The 13,605-nt window shown below is 41.7% G+C and overlaps 1 protein-coding gene across 3 annotated transcripts in view; it reads left to right on the top strand.

Annotated features, from left to right (window-relative positions):
- LOC147104344 (calcium/calmodulin-dependent protein kinase kinase 2-like) overlaps positions 1-12,803 on the top strand; it is a 108,067-nt gene extending 95,264 nt beyond the window's left edge. For 2 of the 3 annotated variants that reach the window (XM_085961605.1, XM_085961603.1), the window contains 2 exons: positions 4,520-4,570; positions 10,349-12,803. In XM_085961605.1, coding sequence (XP_085817731.1) covers positions 4,520-4,570; positions 10,349-10,421 — 124 coding nt within the window. In that variant the 3' untranslated portion in view covers positions 10,422-12,803. The remainder of the gene's footprint in view (positions 1-4,519; positions 4,571-10,348) is intronic. The other variant, XM_085961604.1, reaches the window with a different exon arrangement.
- The last annotated feature ends 802 nt before the right edge of the window (positions 12,804-13,605 follow it).

The following is a 13,605-nucleotide window of genomic DNA, read 5'->3' as shown; positions in this document are numbered from 1 at the left end:
GTTTACTACATTTTGTGATATGTGCTGAACTGATCTTTGAAAAATGCAATCAAATACAATAGCATTAAACAACATTTGAAACTGCAATCACCAAGGCTAAAAACTTGTCATTCTTCACATCATTCAACCTAGTAGAAATTTTCTGCTTCTGCAATTTCTTGGTACCTATTCTAGAATTGGTATCAGATACAGAACAGAAAAGTTTAATAATTTAAATTAATTGGGATTCAAGAATATTTGATTAGACTTTTGTTTTTGTTTCTGAGGTACAATCTAAAATACCATTAAACTGGCACTTTTGTAAGCATTTTAATCGCCTACTTCTCAACATTGGCCGGAATTTTCTGGGGTCCGTGTGGGCACGAACGGAGGTGGGTCCGGTGAGAAAGTTGAAATATCTTGGAGTGGGTCGGGAACCCGCTGTCATCCCGCCCCCATGCACCTTTTCCTTGGGAGCTTTTGCCGGCGTGGCAGCGACCCGAATGGCAGAGACGAGTGACCCAATTTAAAGAAATATTAACTTGTTGTCAGACCCTTAAAGAGTCTTTTTAGCCTTACCTTTCCAAATTCACTGGATGCCCACGGGACTCACGCTGCTCGGGAACCACGTCTGTTAACCTGAGGTGGAAGTTGAGTGGCCATTGATCCAGCTGATTAGTTGACGGCATCAAATGTAGTATAAAAACTCTCACCTGAAGAAGTGCTGGGGACTCTGACAGGTTTTGCGAGCGCGATGTCTGCAAATGTTCAGAGAATGGAGGAGTCCATCTCCAACATGAACACCACTGTGTCGCAGGCGATGGCGACTCTAGGCTCCTCCATGGATAGGATGGCCACCTAATGTGCCACTCACAGGAGCACATGGTCTCAAGTGAGATAGCTGATCAATTTCCTCAGCCTAGAAGCTGTTGCTGACTGCATTCCCAGCACAGATTGAGCTTTCTGCAGGCTGCAAGTCTTTCCAACAAAGTCTCCATCCAGTGTCACCTCATTGGAAGAACCCCTCTCACCATTGACAGATTGCTTCTGTCATCTCTACTTCACCTGCCATGTATTCCATCAACATGGGTGCCGTTTATACTGTCTCACCTTGGCCTTCAGAATCTGACCACGATAAGCCCCAACACCAGCAGCGCCAGGCACACCAGCACCAACAACAACACCACCAACCTTATCCGCAATCACCTGATTCTGCGCAGGAGAGAGGACATCAGCACCCGAGCACATTGCTGCCCAGGAGGCCAGGGATGGCCTCGTCATGGCCAGATTTGCTTAACTTTACGCTGTACACCCATATGGCTGCCACATGATGCGCCAGGTTGGCACCACCGCAGAACAACACCATAAAGCATCCCTAGAATGACCAAGCCATTCCTTTCACACTCACCACCATTGCTGGAGGTACCGTTATGTCTCACCATTCACTGCAACTCACTAAGCCACTTCCAAAGGTGCACCCAAATCTGTCCAAGACTGGAAAGTGTTGAAAATAAAGATTTTTATGTTTGACAGCACATTAACGGAAACTTTACATAAACATTGGATAAAACACCCAAGAGGTTACCCTTATGAATCTACTTGTGTGTCATCTTTCTGTTCCATGTGCTTCTACGAGGTGCTACCCCTGTGACTTCAGCAGGGGTAGAGGCAGCCTGCTCACTTCCCTGCTGCCAAGGAGCTGGAGAGCACCTTGCTGCACATCAGTGGAGCCATGAGATCCCACGTCTATGCTGACATCCCTCCTAGAGAGGTCTATGATCCTCTTCTATCTATTCTCCATAGATAGCCATCAATTCTCTATATAAACCATGTGCTCCTGTGAGTGGCACATTAGGTGGCCATCCTGTCCATGGAGGAGCCTACAGTCGCCATCACCTGTGACACAGTGGTGCTCATGTTGGAGATGGACTCCTCCATTCTCTGAACATTTGCAGACATCGTGCTCGCAAAACCTGTCCGAGCCCCCTGCACTTCTTCCTGCACCTCCAGGATCACCCTCTTTCTGGATGGCCCCCAAGGCTCAGCGTCTGCATGCAGCTGAGCAGAGCTAGGAGCGTCCTGCACCCTCCTGTGAGGACTCTCCACTACTGTCCCAGTCTCCAACATCTGCTCTTGCTCGCTTGTGAGTTGTGAAACACCAGGTGACAACACTACTCTATGTCGCGTGGGACCCACCCAGTTGTGTGTATCTGCGCTGGTGCTGGGTGAGCTTATGTCTGATGACGGTGCGCCCTCAGAGGCTGGAGGCTCCTCTGAGAGTCGTCTTCCTCTTCCTCCAGGACAGTGCTGGGGAAAGGGGGGGTGGTCTTGATGGACCTGTGGGAGAGTAGAGAGATAAATTAGATATGTCATATGAAGAATGGGTACAGGTACCATTATGCACATGATGACCATTCAATGGCTGCTGACATCAGTCCCCATATGAGTGACTGATGTATGCCATGTAGCTGTATGATATGTAATTCTGTCACCAGGTTGCTGAGATGTCCCCCTCTCTCCGTCTCCCACCTCCAGCTGCTCGGCAACTCCAGATATTTCTAAAGCAGCCAGTTTGCTGTTTGCAAATGATGGAGGACCACTGACGGTTCTCTCCCTCTCCCTCTTATTTTGGGCTCTCTTTTCCTGCAAGGAGGGAGAGAAGAGAAGGTTGAGTGAGAGTGATGGAATGAGTGTAAGGAATGGCTGGGTTAGATCTTTAGAGGGTGACTGATGGGGTGCCTCAAGTGGCCTCCTTGTGTGTTGTTAGTTGGTATGATTGCACTAGGATGAGGGCGAGTGTGAGGGGTGGTTAGTCAGATGGGGATGTGATAATGTAGGGAGAGAGAGATGGATGGACGTGCAAGGTATGTTGGTGTAAGGATGTGCAGGAGTAGGGTTGGGAAGGTAGAGTGATGGGGATGTGATGAGAGGCACAGCAGGATGAAGTTGAGTGTGGGTTTGCACTCACGTTTCCTGATCTAATGAGATCATTGAAACGTTTGCAGCACTGCACCCAGGTCCTCTTGACCACATCCCTGCTGTTGACCTCTGCAATCTCCAACCAGGCTGTTTTGGTCTCCTGGGGAGGTCTCTTCCGCCCATTGGAAGGGAACAGGACCTCCCTGCGAGCTCTGACTCCCTCCACAAACATATGGAGGGTGTCATCGGAGAACCTGGGTGCAGCCCTCTGCCTCTGTGCAGTCATTTCCAAAGTGTTTGCAGCACTCCAATGTTGTAGTGCACTGAGTGCACTATTTTAGATTAACCTTCAAATGTAATGTGGCCATGGCCCCTTTAAATATCCCTGCTGAAAACGCGTCATTGATGACATCAGCAGACCCGCATCATTTCATTGGGCCGGGTAACGCGCAGGGCGGGCTTAATAGGCCGTATTGATGTAAAGTCGTTTTGTGGGCCGGGATGGAACCAACAGCGGGCTCGCGACCCGCCATGGAGACCACCCGCACCCGACCCACCTAGGTAGGGAAAATTCCGGCCAGGGCTGGATTTTGCCAGCCCTGGGGAGGCGGGTTTGGAGGCGGGACTGCCGGGAAAATGGCAAAATCTGGGGGCGGGTATCCATCCCGCCCCCAACTCACCTCTGTGCCATCTTCCCAGAAGGCAGGTAGCCGACCTGCGCCGGGTCCCGTCTCCTGGAGGCGGGAAGGGGATTACAGCCACTTAACTGCCTGTTAACAGGCAGTTAAGAGGACTATCCCCATTTTTCCACCAGAGGCGCGGGCTTCCCGACGTCGGGGAAACCCCGCCAGGGTCACCGAGGCGAGCAGTGGGTCTGCGGGGGTCGGGGGGTGCAAAAGTGCGCTGTGGAGGTAAGCGATGGGTGCAAGTGTGGAGAGGTGAGTATGTGAGGTGAGTGAAAAGTGATAGAAAATGTTTACTTAGCTTTGTTTCTTCCTGCAGGCTTCAACAGTTGGGGATGTGGAGACTCTCGCATCTCACCGGCAGAGATGACAGAATGGCTGCTGCATTCTCCGATGCAACATCCATCTGATTTCTGCTCACAAGAGGTTTGATGAGTCTTGAATACAAGGACTCACCAAACAACATAGAATGTCAGTGTTTGACAGCTTCACAGAGCTGTCAAACGATGACAATTCATCTGTCAAAGATTTTTGACAGATGAAACATCATACGCTGGCGTTCCCAGTAACCGGCTTCCCCTTAATTGGCCTGCTAAGCCCGCTGGGCAGGCTTAACAAGGTCAATCAAGGGAAAATAGCGTGGGTTGGCCACAAGTTGAAGGAGGCGGGACTAAAACCCGACAAGCAGCAGTCCCGCCTCTAACGCGCCCCCCATTGGCAAAATCATCCCCCTAATGTTTCCAAACCTTGTCTATTTTAGAAAATATGTTGATCTAACTAAAAGTGTTGCCTAAAGTATAATATCCATGATTATTAAGTTAACAGAATGCCACTGTCAGAGAAGTGTGTGTGTAGAATATAGTTAATGCATCATAGAATTGAGGTATCTGTTGTCAAACACTTGTTCATTCTTGTGTAAACTTTCCCCTAATTTCCAGAAGAAACAAGTCAGGAAATATGAAATACTGCTACTTACATTGTAGCCAAAGGTAAAACACTTATCTTGAGTGTGTAAGCCTGCAAGTTATTCCGTGCAACTAATAACTTTAATTGCAATGTGTTTTCAGCCATAATGTGTGACCCAAGACATTAAAGGGTATCCATGCAAAAATCCAATAGAAAAGGTTTTTTTCCTAAGAATCTTCTAGGGTCAATTAAAGAATTGTCTTCTATAGAAGATCATATATGTATCTACCCTATCTCACACACACGCCTTCTCTTATATTAAAACTTTTGTGTCTGTAATATTTGCAATGAACATCTAGCGCAGGTGTGGTCAAACTTTTTGCCTTTCTCAGCCGCTTAGGTGCGTACCATGGAGCACATACAAAGTTTAAATCAGTGTTCACATTAATTTGCATATACATCTCAAACTGTTGGCACTAACAGGTCCTGGCGTTCTGGTTCAGGATTTATCCACCAGTGAGACAACAGTACTAATAATAGACCATTGTAATCCTCCAGGCCAACACTATTCAAACAGGACAAACCAGCAAATAAGAAATACAGCTGCAACTAGAACTGAGTTGCCTGATGTCATGAGCCGTATTATCAATGCTCACGGACTACAACTGGTCCACAAAGCATTACTGTTCTAATATTACTGATTAGTCCATTGTGCATCTGTTTAGCAGGGGTCAATCAGGTTATTGGAAAAAATAATTCAGTCCATTTTCAGCCGCCATAATAGTTCCCATTGCCCCACTAGGTTAATCTAACATTTTGTCCAGTCTGCAAGTCCTTTGCTCCATGACTGAGCCTGGTCTCTCCTTCCTTCTTCTTAGGCACTTAGGTCTTAGCACTTAGGTCTATCCCAAGTATTCTGGCTCTTTGGCCTCCCTCTAGCTAAGGTCCATCCATAGATTTCTGGCTTTGGCCTTGCCCACTTGATCCCAAATGCAGCAACCAACTCTCTGTCTGGCCTGACCCTAAAGGCTCCCAACCTGGACCAGTTCAATCCAGAATGCAACAGTTGGTTTCTTGCCTGGCTGAACCTGTCCCTGAGTGCAGTAACCACCTTCCTGCTTGGCCCAACCTGTCCCTGAGTTCTATAGCCATCCCCCCCACTTGGCCCAACCTGATCCTGAGTGCAGTTGCCAGCTCTTTGCCACACCCATCCCAGCAAGTAGACAAGCCCCCACCATCTCATTCTCTACCAGTCAGGTCTCCCAGTTCAGCTCCCAACTCCCACTACCTCTAGGCCAGTATTGTCCAATACGTTATCCACTAGTCACGTGGCGAATTGTGAATCCAGAAGTTGCAAATTGCTTTCCTGATTAATTAATTAAAAAATGAGTAATAGACACTGTCATTGGACATGTGATTTCAATACTCATATTTGCATGGTGTATGTATGTGCGCTTTAAACTTTTTGTGCCTTTGTTGGTAAAATGATGGACGAAAAACAGAGTGTGTGATTGTTTTTTAATCATTGAGTGCTTTACTTCCTTGGTTACTGAATAATGGTAGATGTTAAGTAAATACATACTTGAAGTACATTTACCTGTATTGTGTGAGTGTATGTAACGCTTTTTCTACTAAAATTAATGCAGTATGGCTGAAACAGTACCGCTGGTAGCCACACTGTGGTTAGTTGATGATTTCTATTGGACAACACTGCTTTAGCCCCAAGACCCACCTGCTAACCCTGCACTCCCCCTTGGAGAATGAAGTTTCCAATTATGTCAACGTGGAAACGTTGTTTATCCTTTTATTGGAATGGATCACACATTATTTAAGATGGCAGTAATTTCTGGGGATGAGTAATATACTGTGGTCTTTGCCTGCATGGTGCTTACTAAAGCATGCTTTAAACTTTGAGAAATACCTTATGAATGGCCCATGCAGTCTTTACAATATTGGTAGCATGGTGCTTATTGCTTGCATGTACAAGTTTGTATTTTGCCAGTAATCACTTATTATAAAGAGGTATCTTAATTGTCATTATCAAATCTGTCAATGGGCCAAATTCACTGGTGATATTGTAATCTACTGTGCTGTGGAAGGTTTGATATGCATTTAATGTCTGGCAATGTTCCCAGAGAGAATTCAGGATTTTGGCTATATGCAGGGAAGCCTGGGGCTATATGTTCTATTTGATCTTTATTTGTTTTTTTCCTCCTTTTTATTATTATTTCCATGTGCCTTTTTCTGTCCTTTATTTATTTATTGGTTTCATTTTATTCTTGCAAATTTATTTTCAAATCACCTCCACAGGTCATTGGTAAGTTCCATAATTGGTATTTGAATAATGTACTTTGTGACAGGTATTGATTACATACATGTCAAATAACAAATGTATGTTATTTTTAAGTCTGTGCTTTAAATGTTTCTTGGTGATTGAAAATGTACTTTAACAATGTCCCATTTTGTGTGTCTATGTGTCTCTTATCAGCACAAGTTCATGAGTTTAGAGCATGTTCCCAGCCTCTGTTAACATTACTAGTAATGGTGTGCAAGAGTAGGCTGATGTGATTCAACTGCCATTTTATCTCCTTTCCCTTTCTATATGGAAAGAACCAAGATTCCACTCAACATTTCTCTATATCCCAACTGACACTGAGAACTCACTGCATGGAGAACTGCATGAAAACCCGTGTTCCTCCAATTCATGCACAGCATATTGGAGCGCCAGTGCTCTACATTATGACACTGTTTGATATTTAGCACTTTAATGAGAGGCTCCCATCTGGTTACTTTTATTCTGTATTACTCCGTGCTCTTTTTCCATTTCCAAATGTCAGTTCCTTTAAAGTATATAGAAAGGTATGGTGCACACAGGAAAGATTATGGGCTGGATTTTCATTCAGAAGTCGGGTTAGAGGCGGGACTACAACTTTCAGGGTTGTAGTCCCGCCTCCATCGAGATGCGGCCAATCCACGCGATTTTAACTTGATTGACCTTGTTGAGCCCGCCCAGCGGGCTCAGCAGGCCAATTAAGGGCCACCCAACAACAGGTGACGTCACAGACTGAAATTTCATCTGTCAAGACGTTTTGACAGATGAAATATCAGTGTTTCACAGCTGTTTGAAGCTGTCAAACACTGACAGTCTTACTTCTAACATGAGTCCTTCTCCACAGACTCAGTTAGAAATCTCTCCTGCACAGAAATCTGCAGGCTGTCACTTTTGACAGATCGCAGCCATTCTGCTTTCTGTGCCAGTGAGATGAGGAACTCCCTGAACCTAAAGGAAGGAAGGCTGAAAAGGTATGTAAAACTTATTTAATCACTTTAGACACACCAAACACACTTACCTTTGCACTCATGCACACATCACTCACCTGAACACCGACATCTCAACCCCTCCAAGCCCTTCGGCCCGACTCCTCCAACTTGGCGTGGTTTGGAGCCGTCGGGATTCCCACAGTTCAAGCTTAAAAATAGGGATTAGGCTAAAAACTGCCTACTAACTACCTGTTAACAGGCAGTTAATTGGCACTAATCCCTTCCCGCCTCGGGTAGGCGGGTCCCAGTGCGGGGCGGGTACCCGCCTCCTTTGAAATTGGCTTGGGGGCGGGATGGGGTCGGGACCCCCGATTTCAGGAATTTAACCCCCCCGCGTGCCTCCAAACCCGACTCCACGGCACACTGAAAATCGAGCCCTATGTATTTAAACTAAAATCCTCAATATCCTGTAATAACGACCACATCCTTCAAGTGCTGCAAGAAAAAGCAAAGAAGTTTAGCAATAATAGACACCAGGAATTGTGTTCTGACAGGCAATTGCAGAATACAGTAGATGCAAATATCACTGTAATATGATTAATTTACCCACCATTTGTGATAATACTGCCAACACCAGTAGCTTTCCAGTTAGCAAAAATGTTCACAACATAACAGGTGTTAAGGGGAATGCTAAATGCAATAGAGAATTATAGAACATGGGGAAAAAACAGTGGAGAAGCAGCAACGCTCAGTTGAATGTCTAACATGTTATAGTTCACTGTGGAAAAAATCTGTAGTGTTCGATTTTCTGGATTTTTTGTATAAGGTGCAGAAATTATGCAGCAGTTTGCAAAACGAAAAGTGTATGGTGCATTTTGCTTTGTGTTATTATCGCCTAATGTCTGTTTAGTGTTTATACTTCAGTCAGCAACCTTATAAAATTAGCTACTTACAAATCTGTCTTTCCATATTCAGAGTTACTGGCAAATTCAAACTCTATGCATGAAATGTAATTAAATACAATTTCTGCACAATAAATGCATTCTGTCTACAAAGCATAATTGTTTTGTCATCTGGGAAGACTTTGTCGCTATTATTAAAAAAGAGAACATGTAAGCAGTTGTACAAAGTGATAGAAGCTTAACTTATAACTCTATTAATCAGTCTTCTGCCAAGTGACCTCAACTGTGTGTTGTGTGCAGAGAAACTGAGCTTGTCACATTGCACCTGGGGATAGAGATGTTTTTCTTTCATCCAGTGCATTCTGGGTAATAGTCAGCATTAATATTATAACTACTATATCAAGCATGCAGTTTTCTTGTTTATCCTTGCCCAATAAAAGGGGCAACATATTTTGATTTATTTTTATGGACCCTTTTTATGAATACAGCAGTGCAAAATTGAACAGTTGGCAGGAGAAAATACTTTACACAGAGTTGTGAGGCTGTGGAATTCACTTCCAGGGTTAGTGGTTGAGGCAGAATCTATGATAACATTCAAGATTAGATTGCATAGGTGAACAAAGGAGTTGAAGAGATACGGGAACAAAGTCTGTAAATATGATTAAAACTATTTGCTCGCATGGAGGGTAAACACCGACATGGACTAGTTGGGTGGAATGGCCTGTTAGCGTGTTGTATCTTCTATGTATTTCTATGTTACCTAAACTGTTAAAGAAGCAAGTAATTCAAAGGGAAGTGCTAAATGATTTGGAATTTGTCAAAAGTAAATAAAGTGGCCAATTTAGCAAAATACAATAAAACTTCAGTTTTTAATGTTCAAAGAAGACGGTACTCATTTGCGATTTCATTGGAAACAGTCTCATTTTGTTTTACTGATACTTTTTGCTTTATTTGCTCTGTTTATGTTTTTATGAGGAAAAAATGCCATCATGGATCATTGTATGGGGACCAGACTGTACATGGTTATGGTCCTACTGTGGGCTGTTACCAGAATGTACTTGTATAAACCATGGTGTTTCTACATGCTTGTGACTTGGATATTGTTTTTAATAAAACAACAAAGGGATCAGACTATATGGCAGAGAATTGTTTTTGTTTTTACATAGAGTTGAATTCTCTTTAATTTAAAATGTGTATAATGTGTGCAGTGGTGCTTTGTTATCATCATTAGTATCACCAAGACCACCTACTTCCACCTCCGTAACATCGCCTGTCTCTGTCCCTGCTCCAGCCCATCTGCTGCTAAACCCTCATCTATGCCTTTGTTACCTCCAGATTCGACTATTCCAGTGCTTTCCTGGCCGGCCTCCTGCCTACCATCTTCCGAAAACTTGAGCTCATCCAAAATTCTGCTGCATGTATCCAAACTTGCACCAAGTCCCACTCACCCATCACCCTTGTGCTTGTTAACCTTCATTGGTTCCCGGTCTGGCAAGGCCTCAATTTAAAAATTCTCATCCTTGTGTTCAAATCCCTCCATGGCCTCGCCCCATCCTATATCTGTAACCTCCTCCAGCCCTACAACCTTCCTGAATCTCTCCGCTCCTCCAAGTTTGGCCTCTTGCACATCCCCAATTTCCTTCACTCTATCAATGCTCTTGTTACAGGTGGGATCTGATGTATATTTTCTTTCAACAGAAAACAAGGCAGTGGAGATAGTATGAAGAGTGCTGACCTGCCAGAAGTTGGAGAGGATGAAGTTCTGTCATGAAGCTATGTGCAATAAAGGACATTATGCATGTTCTTCAGGTTCCCCAACAAGATTGTGTCAGCTGCTGGAGGATGGCAGATGTGTCGGAGACCAGATGAATGCATTAGAAGGGTGCCTCCTAAGGTGTAAGTTACAGCAGCAGTCAAATCACAAGAAGTTTAACGTCTTTTGTGATTTTGCATGAAAATGCTTTGAAACATTTCATTGCCTGGAATACAGGTAACTTGGGCATAAGGCACAGAAATAGTCGATGTATGGGTACAGATGTTCAACTGGTCTTAACATTTTAAATCTTTATATAAGATCATTTACTTTTTAAAACATACTGTATTTGTGGTGCATTTAATTGAGGTAATTGTGCATGTTTCTTACAGGCATTATGGAGCCCAGAATTTCCCCTTAAAACGGAGGAAAATGTAGATACTTGAAAAGTGATTTTTAATGCCATAATATCAATCAAGATGCATATTATAAAATGTTTACAATATTAGCTCAATGTTAAGGTCTGCTTTTAATTTTTTAAACTTTGTATTTACAAGGTAATATATCAATTCAGCTAAACTATTATCATATCACAAAATAATGTACCTTATTGATGTAGGTTAGTTTATATAGTAGTACAGGTTAGTTTATATGAGCCATGTAGTTCACTAAACTTTAATTTGCATAATAAAAAGTATCTATAGTGACTGTAGTGAAGACATTTTAACATATAAATAATTTTTATTCCTAATTGCCATAATTAATCAGACTTTCTCTGTAGAATTGCTAGATCCCTAGAAGAGCTGGGTTATTTATTATTTTTGCAATACTTTACTTATGGAGCATGTAGTTGATAATTCACATTTATTACTGTAACAAGAATTTATCATAGCATTGTTTCAACCAATGATTAAATTCTGAAGTTTTTATAGGTCACAAAGTTTGCTGTAAAAATTGCCTCATTTTATGGCTATGTCTCCCATATTGGTTTCGATGACCAAACCTGTCTCCCTTTTCACAAATGCTATTATCTTTGAAAGCAAAATTACAAGTGCAAAAAATAGTGCAACTGTTTTTAGTGTTTTTTTCCAGATAGTACCAATTCTATGATATGCAATGTGCATCAATTAATCAATGGAACGCTTTAGGAGAGGGCAGGTGCTTTACCTTTGTTGTGAATTTCCCAATATGTGACTTCCATTCAAAGTGTTGTAGAGGTCTATAGATCCTTTCATAATACAGAGTAATAAGAGAGTAAATGGAAATGGTTGTTTTTTATTTGTAAATGCTCATAGAGAAAATTGATGCTTCCCTGTAGATGGTCATATGAATTTAATGCAGTTGTGTATTACATGTAGAAACTTCCTGCTGTTAATTATCATGTCATCCAAGAATGATAAATAGTAAATTTGTAATGTAGAAAAAACATTTTTGCTATGTAACTGCTTAAGACGTCTGTTTGGATGAAACCTCTCTCCTCCTTTAAAACGCTCCTTAAAACCTACCTCTTTGACCAAGCTTTTAGTCACTTGTCCTAATATCTCTTCCTTTGGCTCGATGTCAATTTGTGTCTGATTACGCTCCTGTGAAGCGCCTTGGGACATTTTACTATGTTAAAGGCGCTGTATATAAGTGCAAGTTGTCGTTGATGATGAAGTATCTATTCACATTTTGAAAACAAAGGACACAGTGGCCTTTTATCCTTTTGTGGTATTGTGGACAATTTTTCAGTGCTCAACTAAAAGTTATAGTTATTACATGGTATATAGTATTTACAGCACAGAATTATATATTGCTGCAATATTTCTCAAATGTATTGCCAAATATAATTTGTGCATTTATTAAAACAGATTCTTATGCTTAAGTTTTATACTGTGGCCAAATATTATCTGTATTATATACCTATGAAAACAGTAATTATACTTAATATCAGTGGTATCCATGCATATTTAGAATAGATGTTCCCTAAATGCCTCTAACATTAAAACTTTGCTCTGACTGTTTCATGGTGAACTTTAATCTGGTATTTCATTACCAAAAGCTTTGGTTTTCTATGAATAGATGAAATATCAGTAAATTAAATGTAAACATTATCTAATGTCTTGAACTACAGCCATTATTTTTGGAGCTGGAAGCACTGCACTTGTTCAAGTATAGTCAACTTTTTCTTTTAGGTTGCATAATAAAGTGATATATTTGTGAACAATGCTAAAATGTGTGATGGACTGCAGATAATGTAATCAATGAATATTTGTAGAAATGCTTGAGTAATTTTATGTCTTAAGATTTTATTGATTATAATAATGGATTTATAGAAGTTATAAGGCAACTGTAAAAGTTATTTATACTCTGCATTAAACTGTGTGATGTTTTCATTAATAAAAACATTTATTATGGTCATCTGTTTGATTTAGTACAAATAATTTAAAACTGATTTGCACACTCACAACCATTTGTTTTAAATTTGAAGGATAGAAAATTGGCTTTTAGTGAATCCTCTAAAGTATGTTCATTTGCATAGAATTTACAACATGTAAACAGGCCATTCAGCCCAACCAGTCCACACGAGCAGTAGTCCTAATCCTATATGCTTGCCCTGTTCCCATATCCTTCAATTATCTATCAAAACCATTTTTAAAAGTTAATATTATAGAGTGTAACCTTTATCAGTGCAGACCCATCCTTGTTCATACAGTTTTAAGCTGGTGGGATCAAGTAAAAATTTTGTGGATTAACATTAGAACATAAATGATGTGGTAGAAATGTGCTGTATTTTATTTTAGTACTTTTTTAAGTATTTTTATCCTGTGCATTTTAACCATTTGGTTTGTGGAAAAAGACTCGTGCTGAGGTGAGTCGTGCTGAGGTGAGTCAATCAGTTTGTGTGTGTGTTCAGTAAGTATGGCATTGTATGATGCCATACAGCCTTCTCGTATTCTACACAGTGAATCTCACTGAAAGAGAGCTTGATAAACAGAAGTTTGTGAATACAGATTTTTCAGCATATATTAAAATAGGTGTTTGATAGGTAGATCACTTCGGAGGTTCACCTGGTTTTCCTAACTTGCATGTGTGCATTTTTTTAAAAAGCTTTACATTTTCAGGTTACTTCCTCACAACTCCCATCTTTTTCTAGGCCCTCCACAGCTGTCTCCATTAAACTTTCTCCTTCAATGGCAATTTCTGACGTGGGCTTCAGACT

The sequence above is a fragment of the Somniosus microcephalus genome, chromosome 19 (genome assembly GCF_052327205.1).
Source record: "Somniosus microcephalus isolate GS21.2 chromosome 19, FLI_Smic_1.0, whole genome shotgun sequence".
NCBI classification, from domain to species: domain Eukaryota; kingdom Metazoa; phylum Chordata; class Chondrichthyes; order Squaliformes; family Somniosidae; genus Somniosus; species Somniosus microcephalus.
This window is presented reverse-complemented; position numbering and strand designations above follow the sequence as displayed.